The 19,266-nt window shown below is 36.7% G+C and overlaps 1 protein-coding gene across 2 annotated transcripts in view; it reads right to left on the bottom strand.

Moving 5' to 3' along the window:
• tpk1 (thiamin pyrophosphokinase 1) overlaps positions 1 to 16,089 on the bottom strand; it is a 70,589-nt gene extending 54,500 nt beyond the window's left edge. The window contains exons 1-3 of one of the 2 annotated variants that reach the window (XM_088001403.1): positions 15,978 to 16,089; positions 13,769 to 13,840; positions 1,909 to 1,983 (exon numbers count right to left, since the gene is read on the bottom strand). In XM_088001403.1, coding sequence (XP_087857529.1) covers positions 1,909 to 1,983; positions 13,769 to 13,811 — 118 coding nt within the window. In that variant the 5' untranslated portion in view covers positions 13,812 to 13,840; positions 15,978 to 16,089. The remainder of the gene's footprint in view (positions 1 to 1,908; positions 1,984 to 13,768; positions 13,841 to 15,977) is intronic. The other variant, XM_088001402.1, reaches the window with a different exon arrangement.
• Positions 16,090 to 19,266: the final 3,177 nt, after the last annotated feature.

Raw genomic sequence — 19,266 nt, forward strand, 5'->3', positions numbered from 1 at the left:
AATTTGCAGGACATAGGTTAAAATGGCATTTAATATGTTGTATCCTTAATACAATAGAGGCAAGGAGATTTGCTCAACTCCTCAGCTGACATTTCAGATGTGGGATGTTCCTTTGCTAAAAACAAATATACACTTATTCATTGTATTAAAAAGTCTAATAACTTCTCTGTTCCTAATTAATGGCTTCAGAGTGCACATGGAAGCTAATTATACTATGTGGTTGCCACAAAAGAAAAAAAAAGAAAAAAAAAAGCCGTGAGATTCAAATACACCCAGCAAACTTGATGTCAGCAGGGTTCTGATGGATGTTCTGTAGCAGAGTCACCAAAATGCCCTTGGGGTTAACAAGTATTCAGTGATTGCAAAAGTAAAGCCAGTCAGTCACTTTACACTGCACCAATTACAGTATGCCTAATGTGATTGTAAAGCCCTTGTCTTAAACAGAGTTTTTCCCTTATTTTTGTATCCATGTATTGCTGTTTCGTCCCCTTTGCTTCTCATACCTGTAAAATAACTCCTTTATATTAACCTGGAAGAAAACAGTTCACTCTATGAAATACTAAACTATCTAAAAGTAATTTATCATTAGGATGCTGATGATGAGTTTATTTGCCAGTCATTTTCAATTGGAAGATTGGATATGGCAGTGTATTGTACAGCATTACCCTGGTGAAACCAAAACAATTAAGAGAAACCTCCTGCTTTTGAATGTCATCATCTGTGACAGAAACTCCTTTTGTTACAGCAGAAAATGACAGGATTATAGAGAATGACTTCAGATCACCGGCTGTCAGAGCTTTTAGGAAAAACTTTCCCCGGTGAGGCTACAAATTGACAGGAAAATTATAGAAGGTAACAAAACAAAACCTTGAAAGTACAAAATGACAAAGAGAGAAAACATCACAGGTGTAGGTTACTTACTGACCCATTATCAACAACTTATTGACAGACATATATTATATACTATTATTGAAGAAATCACTAAAATTTAAAGGTCAAACAGACATTTATTATCTTCTAACAAATCAGGAAAATAAAAATACAACTCTGAATAACAACTGTTCCACAAAAAGTCACCAAATGTCATGAAGTAATAACAGACAATAAAATAACTTGCATTCCTTATTAAAGTTTGGAGTCAAATATGATCTTAAGCTGTTCATTTGTGTGAAGTGCATTTTTTCAGTTTTATTTTTTAGAAAACCTCAGGCTCAGAAAGACAATAAACATGTCAAAGTAAGACATTTCCAAATTGAATTTGTTTTTTACTTTTAATTTATTTTTTAAACGCAAACATATTTACAAGGGGAAAGGAATCATTAAGTTAACCTCTCTGTTTGTAATCTGGCTAACAGCTCTGCAGCACGCTGCGTCCTTCTCACTCAGCTCAGTCGTTAAATTCTGTATAATTACCATTCATCTGAGGCATATTCTTAGCAATTTGCAGATATAACGAGCACCATATGGTTGCGATTGGACCGTATTGAGATGGAGCAGCTAGACACATCACATGTCTGTGGTTTCACACTCAGCTTGTCCAACAGGTGTTTAAAAAATTATGGATTTCAAAGCAGCTAAGGATAAAGAGCAAATCTGTCTTCAGCTTACAGTCAGCTTAACCTAAAGTCAACTTTGTTCTTCTGGTGTGCGACTTTTAAAATCCACAGCGCCGGCAGTCTGAAAGTCGATGCAAAGCACTTTCATATAGACGAGAGAGAGAGAGAGAGAGAGAGAGAGAGAGAGAGAGAGGGAGAGAGACAGAGAGAGAGAGAGAGGGAGAGAGAAAGAGAGAGAAAGCGCAGTTTCACAAAAAAAAATTAAGGAATACATGGTCTCATCAAACAACTAATACAAATATGTGAAAAAAGGTCTTGTCCGATCTGTGTTTGTGACGTTTGAGCTACATACCTTTACCCCAGAGGGTGTGTAGGTGCTTCTTATCAATGGGCTGGTTCAGAATGATCAGACAAATCCTCTGTTTGCCTGAGGTAGAAAAACACGGTAAATAATTAGAGGTACACTTAAAAAAGTAAAACATTCTTATATCGTTATTTCAATTTTAAGATAAGGTTTGAATGCAAACTGGAGATTATTTGAGCAGACACAGGAAACAGAAATAGACATTGCATAACGAGCTACAAATCAACATTCAGAAGAGTGAAATAAAATTAAAAAAAATCTACAAGAAATATTTCAAAGTCAGCTTTATTTTCAGCAGAGTTCAAAATGTTTTCAATTAGATCTAATTTAGGATATCCAAAGTTAACCTAAATCGCCCATTGAGTATCCAGTTTAAGCAATAACTTGTAGTAACTACAGTACTTTCATTCTCCTTGACCACGCTTGCAATTAACACCAAAGTCCTTATCATTTGTCAAAAACTAAGGCGAATCTGTGTGCACATCTGCTTGAGCACATTTAATCCAGTCTCATCTGAATACCCTGACCTTCGTCATGCACCAGCTGTGGCTACGTGACCAGAAAAAGCACTTTGAAAATTGTAAAACAGGACTTGTCATCTGCATCTTTCTCTCTCTCATCAGTGTTCCACCTTGTTTCTTTGTCAAAGTCTCCGTCTCAAAGCGCAGGAATTTATTTATTCCCTCAAGCCCTCATTAATCTGCTTTTAGCTTCCCCTTTGCTCTGCTGCTAATGCAGATCCCCTGACTAGTACTTTAGAATTGTAACCTATCTATCTGCAGGAGATGGGTGGGGGCAAAAACTCTGCATTTATTGACAAAGCAGAGGAAGAGCTGCATGGAAAAGCCTTAATGGACCATATATGAAGGTATAACCTTTTTTCACCTTGCCTTTAAACTTTTCATTCCTTATTCAGTTATCTTTTCCACTTGTCTGCACTTAGGAGTGATTTCTTATTCATTTTTAAAGTCAACTTCAAAACCAATGGCAAATGCCACATTCAGATGCAAGCCACGTGTCACTTCCTCAAAATTGGATCTACAGGTCTGGTCAGAAGTTTGGCAAGAAAGTCTTGCTAAAAATGAGACTTTCAATATGCAGTCTGGTTATCCTTTTACCAAGGTGTGGAATATACAACTTTGACCTTTTTAGTGGACAGAAGATTCAACATTTTCAATATAACTATGCAAGCACATATTTACCAGTGTCCCACTGTGTTTTACCTATAAACAAGTTACTGGCACAACTTTGGGTAGATCTTTAACCACCCTTCTTCACAATATTTGGAATCAATGCGTTATTGGACACTGAGCAGCGTATAAGTTTCAACCATGTGACCCAAACTGCTAACATTGGGTGTGTTGTTAATGAACAGCCCAGGAACCATCTAGAACAAAGCCAAATGAACAAAACGGTGGCAACACAAATTTGTAAAAAGACACAAGGGCTGTTTAAGGTTTGTTTAAGACCTACGTGGATGCGGCATTCGCTTGGATGTGATGTTCATACCAGAGTGATCAGGACAATGATGACTGACTAGTAGACTCTGTTTGGGGATGGCATCCCTCAGCAGTGGGTGACCATTCTGGTGACCAACAAATTGAGGAGGTGCCATGCTCTTTTGACTGTGTATGATTTTTCCACGCATTATTGAGTCTCCTGTTTGTAAATGAGGCAAAGTTTTAATTGCCTATGTGCCTCAATTCTTCAATCATCCAATTCAATGAATGGAATAAACAGGCTTTCCACATTTCTTCCAGAACTAGCACATAATTAACATTCTAGTGACGAAAGTGTGTGAAATTCTTATCTGAACTTTATGCAAAGTCAACACTCATTAGTGTACAATGACGCTAGAATGTTTGCAAAGAAACCTTTCATGCCAATGGTGCGGAAGCTTGACAAAAAATAGCAAAGAGAGAGAAGATACATAGACATATTTCAGATTTCATTAAATTCTAAAAGAAAAATGACTCAAGAAAACAATGAAACTCTCTTTTTGGTTTCGTACACTCAAATGTAAAGAATTTATCTAATCTTCACAGAATAGTTGAAAATGCATCCCGTTTTGACATTGTTGCAAAGGTGAGTTTAATATTGTTATAAAGTTTATATCACTGGAAGGTCACTTTAAATACAAACGTCAACACCTCACAGGAATGGTAAAAGAAAGAGAATGAAAAGTAGAATATACAGGTAAAGGAAGAGAAAGGAGGACAGAGGGAGGGGTAAGTAAGAAGGATAAGAAGGAGGAGCACATTTGTCAATCTTGTGTCCTAATTGGCTCCCAGTGTACTGAGAACAAAAGACAAACTCAACCAACCGTGACTTTTCAGATAACCCTTTGTCACATAAGCATTCGCCTCCCATACATACACTAGCGCCCACAGGAGGAAATGTGTGGCCTTTAAGACTCTGTCTTCAAAGAAATGTCACCTTGAGATTCTTCTAAAAGTGCCAAACGGCATAAATAACTCAGAAAACAAAGCCGCGCACACACGCACTCAGAAATTCAACAAATAAGAAAGCATCTACTCAAGGAATTGCCATTTGTGATTAAGATTAAATAATAGTCTGTTTTGTACTTTAGGGATGGAACAATACATGGGATGACAGCCTTTTCTCCAAGCAGAGCTGAAGCTGTTTGATTCAGAAAGTTAAAACTGAAGCAATGCGATCAAGAGCGGAAATTGCCACCGCCATTATCACACGTCAGGAGTAAATTTGATTAATTCGACAGGTCTCAGTGAAAGTTGTGCAATTTACCAAATGTTTCTGAGCTGCTAATTAACAGCTGCTTTTGCCATTAGCAGTTTAAGAATGACTGAGTGGCATTGAGGGTTGGGCATTACATTGCTATTTCTTTTTTGTTTGTTTGTCTTACTTTGTTGAGCATTAAAAATGTAAGTTACATGGTTTGTTTTCTGGTTTTTGACAAGAGAAATGATTCATTGTTGGGATGATCATGATTAGGATGTTTTAGAGTTATTTTTCAGCTGATCTATAGTTACGGCTGATGCTTCATTTATGACTATTCAAGTATTTCTTCCCATTGACGCTATATCAGCACGTTACATCTTGAGCCGAATGTAGAGAGAGTCATGCAGAAAACTGTCGAAAACACCAAACACATCGAATATATGACTTTTGTGTTCTGGGTAACAAGTTAATGTAAAGTGCTTCCACACTAATTTCTGAAATAAAAGAAAATCAGTTTGAAATCAAAAAGATTTGCCCAATTACTGCTCAAAATCTTATCTAGCTTTGTCCTCAGTTTTCTTCAATTTCGTAATGGAAAATGACTAGATTTTTTTTTCTTTCAGCATTTGCATAACCACATAACGTGCCTCACATAATAAGTGACCATTTAAAACCACTAATGTTGGATTATCAATTTGTGAGAAAAGAGTACAAAAACGAGAATCAAACAGAAAACTGTGACCTAATACAAACTGCGCCAAACCTTGGATTTTATGAACCACTTCTGTTACAGTTCTGCTGACTAATGATTTTATTTACCGTTTATTAAAAACGTGCATCTTCACATTAGTTCTAGCCAATTATTCTCATGCAGAGCACAGCAGAAAACTAACTTGTTACGAAAAACATCAACACTTCAAATGTTACCATGCAACAACATCCGAGATGAAAACATTTCATCTCAGATATTGATGCATCTCAGAAAACATTTTTATACTGTACATACTGAAGAAATGACAGTAACTATGGTCCAGTGACAAAATTTTATAAATTAAATAAGTCAAATTAAATTATTTCCATCGCAAGCTAGTTAAATCTTGTTTGAGAACTTGAAAACTTCCATAAATTAGAGTTGAGATTGAGTTTTTAAAGAATAACTTCTATATTGGGATGAAGCTCACTGTGGCTTTCTCCAGACTACAACAGATAAAGAGGGTGGATGAACAGACCATCATCATAGTGTGCATCTCCCATTAGCCATGCTGCTGAGCAGAAAAATAAATGTCTGAGGTAGAAAAGCATGATGAGGAACTCCATGTGCATAGCAATAATGTTAGACATAAACAATGTTTGACCTTAAAGATGTTTTTTTTTCTATTATAAGAGTCACCCGCTGCTTCAGCATCTGATTCACAGCCAGCTGCAGCTTAAGTGTCAAGTTTACCAAAACAACTTGTAGATTTAAAGAGCTGCTAAAACGATAGTGAAATGATCATCATCTTTTCATGAATATAAAGTCCCTCAAATAGGATGTCAAGAAAAGCAAATCCAACACAGTACCAGTAAACATATTACTCATCAGCCTGAAAGCAATGAAACAAGCTGGCATCTGTCCTGAATTTTGTTTTCCTTTTTACCAAACCATCTCCAACGAATACAAGCAAGTTGGATGTTTACTCTTCTATTCCTTTATCTGCTGGGCCTTGTCTATTGTAAAACAAAAAACAACACCGCCTAAAATGCCATGTGACAATGTAGTACTGTAAAAGCTAAAAATAATCTAGACTAGATTATGCCAGACTGGAAACAAAAAGCTGCGAGTGTGGTTTCTCACACTCTTAAGAACAGTTTTAGACCCAAGAAACAGAATAACGAATGCCAGCGTGCAAAAACAAAATGACTCATAACTCTACAGTTCCTTTGTTCACACAACCTCTAGCAGTGCTTTTTACGGGTAGATGTGCACACTGGGATTTTAAAATATAGACATCCAGGGGGTGCTTTTATATTCTCTTCTGAGAGTTGTGTGTACTTCCTGAAAGAGGGAAAACCGAGGAAGCCTTAGAAATTCCTTCCAAACTGATCTAATGGGGGGTGGAAATGCATTTCAAAGCACGGTGGAAGTGGTGAAAAAATATTTTAATAGTGCAGGGAACTGAAAACCTATTTAATCTTTGATACCAAACACAACTAATGTGTGAGTGCTGAAGGTAACTTATTTATTTATACATGCTTGGATAAATATTTTTCAGTCTTTGAGATCCTCAGACTTGCCCTTGTGAGAAATTCCTCATGAAGGTAAACTAACAAGTTCAAGAAAACGCATCATTCACAAGACAGTCCAAAGCTGCTAATATTTTCTGTACAGAAATGGATGTGTTTTTTTTGTTTTTGCATCAACACTCATTTGTGTGTCTAATTTGCAAGCTGAATGCAAAAAAAGGAAATCAGGAACGATTCTGTTTGGCACAAATTACACACGAGGAAAAATGTCAAGTATATAACATATGCTTAATTCACACTCAAGTTGACACTCGTTTCACATTGCACTTTAATTTTTTCCCCATTCCAAAAGAAAGACGGAAAAAAACTCATTACCTGATAACACTGCACCATAAAAAGAAGGCTGTGCATAGAGAGCAAGACGGAACAGAGGAAGTGAGAAACTAATTAATTCCAAGATTTTTTTTTTTTTTTTTCTGAGCAGCACTCTTCCTTTATTGTGCAATGTGCAAAAGCAACAGTCACACAGTATGATTAAGGAGCCATCTTTTCATTTGAAGCACTGAAGATGTTGCACCTTTCGAAAGTAACAGTTGGACGATAACCCTGTTGAGCCTAATGATACCAAAATTAAGCTTCAAAACTGTTTCACCAGGTTAATGACTCTAATCACATTGAATTGTAACAGCTACTGATTTAACTACAGCTTACAGTCTTTGGTGTGACTCTATTGGGAGGCTACATACAAACTTTGAAGCATTTGCACACTTGAGGACACCTGTTGTCCACGGCCCTCTTCAGCTGATCACCTCCGTAGTGCCTGATGCTAAAAAATATCATGTCTCGTTCTGCGCGTAGCGGTGTGCAATATTGTTTCTGTGTAGAACATATATTTTTGGAATTGTGAAACAAATTAAAACTTTGGTCGGACGATGATTTCTTACACGGCTTATGGAGATTTTAGATGGGCCTTCAGGTTTTATTTGGCGAATAAAAACTATAGTAAGGACATAGATAAAATTACAGAGATTGTTGTCACATACAAACAGTCCTTGTTAAAAAAAAAAAATCCTACAACTCCGAGGGGCTTAATGGCTCAGTTGGTAAAGCGAGTGCACCATTTGAAGGGCCTGCAGTCCTAAATGCGCCCTGGGTTTCATTCTCTGAGTCGGGCCATTTGCTGCATGTCTTCCATCTTCTTTCTTCCTCCTTCCTGTCCATTACCTGTTCAATAAAGGCCACTAAAAAGTAACAAAACAAAAATCCTGCAACTGCTTCAATATTGCTGTCAGCCTCCTGGGAGCCTCCCTGACCATTTGCTAACTCGTCTTTCCAATAACGTCCAGTTCTTATATTGTCATTGCTTCCCCATGTTTTCTCAAATTATTTACGACTGCTTTCATCGTCCCATAGTATCTAAATAACACTAACATTGTGTAACCTTCTCCTAAAATAATGATATCACACTAAACCTCTGTGTAGCCTCTCTGCAGACTTTAGATTTTTGTAAAGAATGCCAATGGTTGGTTAAAGGTTGGTTGCACATTTATGCAAAACCAGGTCAGTATACCTTGTCACTGTTTACATTTTACCCCCAAAACAGATTTGCTTTTTTCTTTTTCAGATGAATTCCACAAGATAAATTTTACAGATGACTAATCGTGGACATATTTTATTAATGAAAGAAACTGCCAGCACTACTGAGTACTTTCAGAGTAAGTGCACTCTGTCCACAATAAAAGATTAAGAAATAGTGTCCCTAAATACCTAACACTAGTTTTTCTAATAAAGGTGACAGAAAAGCAATTTCATACACAAGAGTTGGTTATTATATCTTCACCAGTTGAGCAGATCCTTTAGTAATTACCAAGTCAAGTGACATTTGTTTGCTGTGAACTCAAAATAAGCAGCAAGATAAATTACCAAGGCAGTGAGGAACAAAACAGTTATTGAGAGGCATATGGTACACTGAAAACCAAAGAATAAGCAAATGAAACAAGAGCAGTTTATCTCAGACTGACAGCTTGAAAACAATTATTTTAAAACTTTGGAATGACTCACAGTCTGAAGCACACTGTATCAAAAATCTGAAGCTTTTGTAAAACCACTGTACTGTTTTTGCCAATGATGATAAAGGCTTGGTCAAATTTGCAGAATGAATCGACGATCAACTGCTGCAGGGACTAAAACGGCGACTAAGAGCTGTAAGCACTGGGGGATCAATTCTGAAGTAGAAAGCTAACCTGCACTTTGACACCTTGACTTTATTCAAGTTCATATACCATAGCAAAATAGCGTAGACAGGACCCAACATAACATAGTGGTTGCAAGGACAACTCTATTCCGTCACCAGCTTTGGACAAAATAACTGAAAATCATTCATTCAAGTTTCCATTAGAACAAGACCAAAAGGGTGTTTTGATGGAAGTCAATGAGTTTATTCTGCTCTGTCAAACACTGTAAAGTTGATTGCAACGCAGCAACTTCTAGGATTGTACATGCAATTTGAAGTTATGTATCCATTCTATAGTCACAAATGTAACGGACAGCATTACACAAACATAACAAAGCATCGTCCCAGACTTTGCCCCCTGAACTAACTTGTTTTTCGAATTGATCAACCAAAGAACAAGCAAGTTTGTCTTTTACTGTATAAACCAAAACTTTTTAGGCATAAATACTGCCTCTGAGAAGCATTTATTTGTCACAAAAGTGATTTGTAAAATGGGAACTTGCAAATAGCTGAAGGGGAAATGAACAGTCAGTCATCAGGCTTATCCCAATGGACTGCACATCCCCAAGGCAAAGCTGTTTACCCTTTACGTCCAAATTTATCATATAAATTTGAAACTCCTATATTTATTAAAAACTCTAGTTCTGCCTTGGTTAAAAAAAAATGCAGCAACACATTATTAATTGTTCAAGAAGTAGAATATGCTGTATTCCAGGACACTCCCGGTTTTATTCTTCTATTTTCTTTATTTCAACAAACTTGATTATAACATATTTTTGTCTTTCATTAGCAATCAAACACAAAACTTGGGTCCAGTTAAAAAGCAATACTGTACAAGAGAGGAAAGTAGGAAATTGGAAAAGTAAGAGCTTTGCTTTATCTGAGCTTGATTAGGCAGCATTTAAGTTGAATTCTATAAGAATTTATTAAAAAACAGAAAAGTAGATCTGTCTCTTTCATACTGAATGTAAAGAGAATCAGCATTACAAGCTCATGAAATGGCTGGAACATACTGTTGCCAAAAAAACAAGTTGAAAAATGAGTCTAAGTGGACTATCACAAGCAAATTTAGACATAAAAGCAAAAATAGGCCTAAAACATGTAGACATAAGCCTATTTTGCAGGCACAAAATAACATTTTAGAGTGAACAAGCCACTTTCAAAAGAACTATTTGTGGAAAATTTGTGTAGTTTTTCCTCCTTTACCATAAAAATATTACTTTCAGACATTGTATAGATGTCAAATGAATACGTTTCTTGTACATGAAGACATCAAATTACTGGCTCTCGGCTCTTTGGTAATCACTTTAATAGTAAAAGAAAATACTTTCCCAGCTTGTCAACCTTTTTTGCTTTCGGTGTTTTATTGCAGATGAAAGGACAGCAGAGCAAGTCAGATGTCTTAGAGACAGGCTGGCAGTAACAAAGGACTCACTGGTCTGCTTTAAGTGACCTAACATCCGAGAAAGTGGCTCGGTATGACAGATGGAGTGAAAATAAGTAAAAAGCAGAACATGAAAAAAAAAAATGCCAAAGACCTTCAGAAACCTCGGAGAACTAAAAGCTCATAACCACATTGCACAGAACTGTAGCCTCAGGAAATGCAACAGAACAGATGAGACCATTGTATATATTGAAAAGGTGTCCTTTCCAAGTATTCAGATGTATGAAACGCCTCTGATCAACATAAAGTGTACAATTGTTGTGTTCTTTTGAACATCTGCGACTGCTGTATACCAATGAAACCAAAAAAAAAAAAAAAAAAGGGATCAGACGGGCTCAGACGGAGCCGAGTGTGCCGAGGATATAGCATGTGGCTTTCAATCCTAAGATCTCTATTTTTATCTTTTTCCTCTGGAAGAACAATATTCGTAGCTTGGGTGAAACCCTCACAACATAATTAAATTGGGACAAAGAGGGGAAAGCGCTTTTTTCCTCCTTTTTTATTAAAAAAGAAAAACCCAGTAACCTTCTTTATTACTAAATATATTACAGTGCATAGATAATCTTGTGAAGCTGGAATTTCTGTCGCCTTAAATCGTAAAACCACGCTCTTTATGAAATGCATCAAATGAATGACATAGACTCAAGAAATGTAACCAGCTGTACTACAGGACATGTCATAAAACTACATGTGCCTTTCTGTCAGCTCTGCAGGCCAAAATTGTTGTACAATCTCCTTGACCTTTACTGGTCTGGGTAAAGCCTGTCCTTAGGCTTACATCAGGCTCGATTCCTCTACACTCGCTCTCTCTCTCTCTTTCTCCACTCAGTAACACACGGACAGACACGCAGACACACCACCTGGGAGCTCACAAACTCCTTGTACCAGCAGCAGTGGCTAAAGGCAGCTGTACCCAGCTTTCCTCTCAGGTGTAGAGAACAGCAGGAGAATTTCTTACTCCAAAAAAAAATAAGGTCAGTTTTTAAATTAAGTTTAAAATCTAAGGCACGTGGCGCATTTGGAGACAGCTGCATGCTGTGGGTGGTCTTTACGCAAAGTGTCAAGGAATGCCAAAGCGTAAACAGACAAAGGGTCTGAATAAAGTCAACAATAAAAACAATTTGAATTTACAAATGGCTCCTTTTGTGAGTCAAATGTCAGATTAAAATCCCGGTGTTGTGTGAGCAAAGTTATGTCAAATGACATCAGGGAATTAATTCAAGAGCAAGCCTGCTTATTACTTTTTGGCAAAATTTTAAGAATCAAGCCGTGTCTTCAGAGCGAGTACATCAAAAAAAAAAAAAGACACAGCCAGTACATATACACAGAGGTGCCATCAAAGGGCAAGTGATTTGTTTCTGGAATGCAATTCCCCGACTGTTCAAAACAGAAAGAGGAAGACAAGCAGGACTGCGTTGTGAAGCATGCATTTGATCAAATGAAGACAAATCAGCCTACACACAGAAGCCAGAGGTGAACAACACTGGTTTCCTTTTTTACAATCCAAGATATTGCAGGGAAACCTTGTCTGCCTATTATGTAGATGCTGCCTTGACATGTTGTACCCAAGACTTTTGCGCATCAACTACTCCTCCCATGAGACGCCTTTCTACAGAAGCTGCTGTTTGTTTTTTTCACTGCTCAGAAAAAACACTGAAGTTTCATAACAAATTATTTCGAAAATGATTGCAGAGCTGAAACACTTTAACACATTCTTCAAAAGAAAAAATAGTCACCTTAGTTTTGGAAACAGCAGACCCAGCAATAGCAATCCCAAGAATTTAATCCAGTCAAATCCATAAAACTCCGTAAATCTGTGTGTGAGGGTCTTGAAACCAGTCCAATTTAGAGAAACCGACCCGAAAGACCTACAAGACTCATTAATCTTGTGGGTTTCGTGAAAAATTTCTTGAAGCAGACACGACTGGACACCGTACTAGATGTTACGTGTCCATGCCTGTATAGATCAGATATCTGCTGAGTTTATTACAGATTATCACACATTACAAAACAAAATGTACGACAAGGCAAGATCAATGGCTTACTGGGTATTTTGAATCAAAGGTCTGAGTTTTTAGCCTCACAACTGTGTTTCTCATTTTTATGGCTAGCTCACTCTGTTTCCATTTGCTGAAACAATAAAGTGTCCAAAGGCAGTTTATGGTCTGGTTTTAAAACTTAACTGTCTGTAAAAAGTGCCACGCTTTAAGGTTTTCTCAGTATTTAGATGCAGTGTGATGGAATACCAAATCCTAATGCCTGCCTAAAGGACAAAATGCTGACATTGTCTCCTGCTATCTAGATATCAGGTTATGGTCTAATTAACAAGTTATCTTTATTTTAACTGCTTCAAAAAAAAACAAAACAAAAAAAAAATACTACAACACCGCTTTCTTTAACACTCACCAAGAAGAGAATGTACAAAGTAATGTTGCTTTCACTAACTACATTTTTCAGCAAATATCCACTCTTACTAAAATGGAAAATAAGAACTGCTTATGATGACAGATGGGCAAAGAAATCTAAATTAACTTTACGTGAAAAATATCAAACATAATTGTATTTCAAGTGGTGACGATGCCAAAAAAAAAAAAAAAGGTAGTGTAGCTGTTTTGAGAAACCAACTAAAAATACATGTTCAAACTAGCTTTAGCACTGCAGCAAAACTAGCTTCCTCAGAAAGTTAGAGAATTTGTTTACAATTTCCATTGGGCATTACTTTGAAAATACAGCAAAGAAAGCAGGCATGACTGAGGACAAACCAGCTAATTGACCTTCGGTGTGAGAATCTGCCTGCATGGTTGACAAGGCAACCTGTCCAGGGTGTGCCCCATCTCTTGCCAAATGACCATTGAAGACAGGACAATATCAGAGCACAAAACACTGCCATAATACTAAATAAAGGAACTTTCATGACTGATAAAAAAAATAAACAAACAGCAGACATGCATTAACTTCTACCCTGCCGTCTTTTTAATGTCACTGAATGGAGTACAATTTCTTAAGTGAAAGTGATGGGGCCCTCATAATCCACTTGGCTATTGTGGATGATGAATATATCCAAAGAAGAAGAAAACTTTTAAGTATAAAGAATAATAAACAATCTCCAGTTTTTAGTATCTTAAATTGGACATACTAAGTTATTTGCTATGTCAGGCTTGAAGCTTGACTGCACTTTTCCACCTCGTTTAGTGTCTATAGCACTTTTTTACAGACACAGGTTTATGTTTAACAATCTGTTGCTTTACCTGACGGCAGCAGACAGTCCAAAGGTGTCCACTCTTCATCCATGATCTGACTGGTCAAAAGGCGAGGTCAAACTACAGGTGAGGAGGGCAGACGTGACTTCTCAAGTTCTGGTTTCAAATTAATCAAAGAAAATGTCTCTATTCACAATTTAAACATTGCATCCCTGATGGGGATCTATTCCCAGAATAAAAAAGGAACAACACTGTTTCTGCATTTCTAGGTAGAATGGCTGCAAATATTATTTTACAACATTTGTTTTTTACTATCAGAATTATATCTTTGTCTAAAGAATACATATTTGTGAGTAATTGAGTTAAACAAACACAGACAAAAGTAAAAAAATAAAATAAAATAAATGCCTATTATTCATCGTTTGTGCAATTTTAAGCTCAAACGTAACTAAAGCTTTAAAAAGAAAAAAGAAAAAAGAAAGCTTTTTCCAAGGTCTCAGACTGTAATTTCACTGCTCTAACATATTCAAAGTTAATATTAGAGAAAAGCCTGGTGATGGAAATTTTAAAGCATCATAGAGAGTACTTGAAAAGATTTCTACGATACAGCTTGAAAAAATTTAAATATAAACCTAACAATAATTTGTTAGAAGGTTCAATCATGCAATAATTGCAAACAAGCTGCTACAAACGTGAGACATGTGGCATCCAGGCTTGATCTTTAAGATCTTTTGGCGCTGGCTGTTTTTATTTGAGAGTAACTAAGACAAAAGCAGCACAGGAAGAATCCAGTCTTCTTTTGTACTCTGTGGTCATTCAAAATAAATTGACTTTTAATGTCAATTCCACATGCACACTCTTAGGCAGATTTTTTGCAAAGAAATGAAAGCTATTGAGAGTGACAGCTTGAAACTTCCAAAAAATGACTTTAGGAGAATTCCCACCAGCTGCTTTTTACTGAAATTCCCATAAGACCATTGATGATTTCAATAATTCAGAGAAAATAAGTAACAACAATCAGGGATATTTTTTTTATTTTATTTTTAATAATAGATTTGGATTAAATGATTGTATTTTATTTTTACTTCATTTCTTTTATCAGACAAACGAGAAGTAGCATTCAAAAACCATGCAAAAAATAACTGTGTGCGTATATCTTTACATGGAAATGCTGAACAAGCAGAGCATATAAGTGACACTTTAACACGGGGTCAGAACTGGTGCTGAAGCTGATACCAAAGTAAATGAGCAACTAGCATAACCTCTGAACAACTAATAGTTGCTCACAATTATTACAACAAGACAATACAAAGTGTATTCAGTTAACTGAAAATGTCATCTAAATCGAACGTATTTTAGGCATTCTTCATCATCATTCCAGATACAATAAATGGTCCATAAAGAAACAGAAAACAAGAGCACAGAGTTTAGAACCAGACTAAACTTTTGTGCTTTAGATCTGTTACTATAATCAAATTATCCTCATAATATGTTTTTTCCTTATTACTTTCTTTAAATTCAGAGGTTCACATATTCTATTGTAATATATCTATTTATTCTCTGTATTTGGTAGCTTTGGTTTTAAACTGTACAATTTAGATAAGCTTCTGGTACATTTCCACAAGCGTCTCATAATGGTTTGAAGGTATTTTGGCCAATACTGACAAAACAGGTACTGAGACAAGTTTATAGAGCTCCTTCCTCTCACACACACCTTTTTAGCACTGCCAACTAATTTTTGTCTTTAATCCACTTTCTAACTAATGTAGAAAGTCAGGCTATCCAATGTATACCAAACTTCAAACTTCTTGATTGATGTCTTGAGATGTTGCTTTAATATTTTGACGTTTTTCCTCATGATGGGCTACTATTTTTCTTTCCTCTTGCAGCAACACATCCACACATGATGCTGCCACCTTAACAAAAATAAGAATAGATGCATAGTTTTTAAAAGTCCAGTTTTGAATAAATATGTGTAACTGATCCGAGAACACCACTCATGTTACATTACCAGCTTTCATGTAAACTACGAGGCTGAAATTAAGTCAAATATTACGCAATATTTCCATTAAGAACTTGCAAAGTGTCTGATTCATTTTCACCGCATCCCACACGGCTGCGACTTAAACGCTGTGACATTCAGATGAAACTCCCTCATTTCGCCATAAATGCAGTCAGCATAGTCAGTGCAACATTCCGACGTAGCACTTTAAGGATTTTAATTTTGATAACGCGCTGTAATCCAAAGACAACTTACAGAATGAAGCAACTTCCTCATGTGATGTTTAAGAGAGTCGACGAGCAGACAGAGAGACGCCAAGCAGGACGAGGGAGCCGCTCTGATTTGCTACAGGGACACCTAGAGGCTGAATGTGTTAACACATGCAGATATAAATCCTTCAGAGATGGCTCGCGATTTTTATGCTGTTCAGAGCAATCACTTCTGCATTCCTGTTTTCCCTTTAATGTACAGTCGCTACATGCTCTTTCATAAAACACACACCGAAATGGTTAAAAGAAATAACGTGAAATATTAGAATGTAGTCGACCAAATGAAAAGAAACTGCATAAATGTCAGTGAACCACACATAAGTGGGCTTTAATTGAAAAAGGGTTATTTTATGTGTATTTCTAATAGAGTTTAATGGCGCATTAACAGTCAGACAATTAGCTGCTCCATTGATCCTCGTAGAGAGGGAGATCTAGCAAGTCCTGTCTTGTTTAAAGCGAGGTGGGTGAACCAGAAACAATTCTCTGCTATCTCTGCAGCACTGCCCTCTTAAAGGTGGGATTAAATTGTCTTAGAAGAGCAACATGTTTTTATCGATATCAACAGCATCCCAGTGAAGTGGCATTGATTTCTAACGGAGCCTAAAGAGCAACTGATGTATCCGAGGACACCAAGCTCTTGAGATCACATTTTGTGCTTGTTACATTTTGAGTAGCGCGTGTTTTTATTGGTTTATTAGTCTCTGTCAGTGTTTATATTTTTTGGCATATTTAAACGCTTTTATCTTTGAACACTATGCCATAAAAAAAAATGCACATCTAAAAACACACACACACCGGTGAACAAACATCACCAAAAAAAAAAAAAAAGGCACATTAGATGTGTCTGCGTGCTTCTGATTTCCTCCAACAGCAACGGAAGCGCTGTACAGTGAGAAAGCGAATCTATCTCAAGGTGAATCCACTCCGGAGGCCCGTTAAAACAATCGCACTCTCATCAATCAGCATTCTCCTGTCTCTCTGACATACTGCACAACTGCACAGTTGATGCAAGCTTGGCAACACACAACAATAGGCTGCACACACATGCCCAGAGCTGCCATGCAAGCTAAGGGAAGTCATTCATTCTGTGGGCATGCATTATAAATACGTCTATGAATAAATTCCAAGCTGAGTGCATTCTTCATTGGCAATTTTTTTTTTTTTTATGCCAACCCCCTGAACGTTTGATCAAATCTTGCTTTCCTCACTGCAGCTATCCAACTACCCTTTCTTTTCCATTAATCCCTCTAATATTTGCCTTTTTTTCCTCCTCTTCCCCCCAGCCCCCCTCTCTTTTGCACTTTTCTGTCACTACATTTACTTATTATCTTTTTGTCAAGCTCAGATGCTGTTGGGATTCGTCTTTCATTTTCGGTTATTTTGTTTGTTACTTGAACTGCGTTCTTTTTAAAAAGGCTGAGGGGAAAAGTAGCAAAACAAAGGAGATAAATTTGTAATTTTACAAGTAAAGGACTATTGTAAAATTTTAAGCCATCAATTAGTGAGCAAGTCAAACTACTTGACTACAAACTACTCAACTACTTACAAACTCTTTGGTTAGGGATTGCAAGGATTTTTTTTTGCAGAAGGCATGCAATGCTCACTTCCACAGATTGTTTTTTTATATATATTATTATTTTTAATTACTCATACTTGTAGATCCCAGAGTTACCAATTAGACAAAATAAACAAGCAGATTTTCAAGGAAAGTTCATAAAATATGTAATGGAATGCTTCTATAAACAAAACAAAAAAAAGTATTTTCTTATTAAGTCACAAAGTGTAAACATCATTAAACTTCAAGGAAGAGCTGGAGTAAGTTATTACAGAATGTATTTATGTTCTAAATAAAATAAATTCATTCCCTCTTGACTTCTGCTGCCTGGAAATGAGTGCAAATCAAATAAATCTAATCTTGCCAATTAACCCAACATGCATGTGTTTGGACGGAGCAAAAATACCTGCTAAAAAAAACGTAAGCAGGCACAGAAAAAAATAAAATAAATACCTTGCTGCAAAGTAACAGCAACATTCAGATAACGTCCCAGAGCTGTTTTCTTGACCATTTAACAGTGCGAGTTCGAAAACAGTGACCCTTCAGTGTGTTATGGTTTTCAAATTACACAGTCCAAAAGCTACAGAGAAATTTAACACTAATTTGTGCATCAACAAGTTGCGCAAAAATGTGAAGTAATGCCAGATAACAAAACAACTTCCACGATGAAGCATGCAAACAAAAGATAATTAGCTAACACACAGCGTGTCAAGATCTGTGACACTTCTATGATCGCAATGACCAATTCATTTCAAAAGATCATAAGAAGTTAAATAAACATAATTAGCATTACTCTGGTATTTGGTGGTACAATAAACGTAGAATGTCTTTGACTCTGACTTGCCTAGATATTGTCTTCGTGCTTAAATTTGACTTCAATAGGAATGCTTTTCATGTTTAAATGATGCAAGTTATCCACAGTCTCCTCGAGATGTGGTTGTGCTATTTTTTTTCTTTGTTCGTTTTTAGATTGCTGCTTGAAGTCAACTAGAAATCAGCAGTGACTCATTAAAGTTGTTTTTGATTTTTCAAGGTGGCAATTTGTCCTATTGTAATGGCAAAAAGAACAATTTTTCCTAAATTTCCCCCATTCAGTGCTTGAATTATGTTGCAACATCTACTTATGTTGAAGAGGGCTTAAACCTGGATAATTTGAAGGGTGAAAAAAAATTTTTTTTTAAAGCCATAGTTGGAAAATGTTTTAAAAGAAAAGCATTTCTTCTGTGAAGTGAAACCTTTTCCTGCCGTGCATTTTTCTCTTGCTTTTCACTTTGTCAGTCATAATCTTCTCTGCTTTGTGCCTCTAATAACCTGCATTCTTTACTATCTGGATCAGGGGGCCAGATCCTGACTCCCAAGAAAATAGCAAGGCAGTCAATGGCCACACAAATACCTGTGTTAGCCGCCTTGGAGAAGACACCGATGCCCTGTAATTTTTCTCTTAAATGACCAACCGCTCATAGGGGCTGCAACAAAAAAACATTGCTCTTGGCATCTGGATTTTATTTTCTCGTCAAGGTCTTTCTGCGGTGATGGGAGCTTGTTTGTCCTGAGTTCAATTTAATACTCCTTATCAGTGGATATATGTGTCACAGTATTACTCCTCTGGCACACGCCAGAAAACACCTGTTATTGGGCTAGATAATGAGAAAGAAAGAGGGAGACGCAGTGGACTGACATGCAAATTTAAGCGTTAACTCCCTCCTGTGCACTCTCTCTC

Source organism: Poecilia mexicana, unplaced genomic scaffold, assembly GCF_051168715.1.
Source record: "Poecilia mexicana isolate PSO_F unplaced genomic scaffold, ASM5116871v1 scaffold_20, whole genome shotgun sequence".
In the NCBI taxonomy this organism is placed as follows: domain Eukaryota; kingdom Metazoa; phylum Chordata; class Actinopteri; order Cyprinodontiformes; family Poeciliidae; genus Poecilia; species Poecilia mexicana.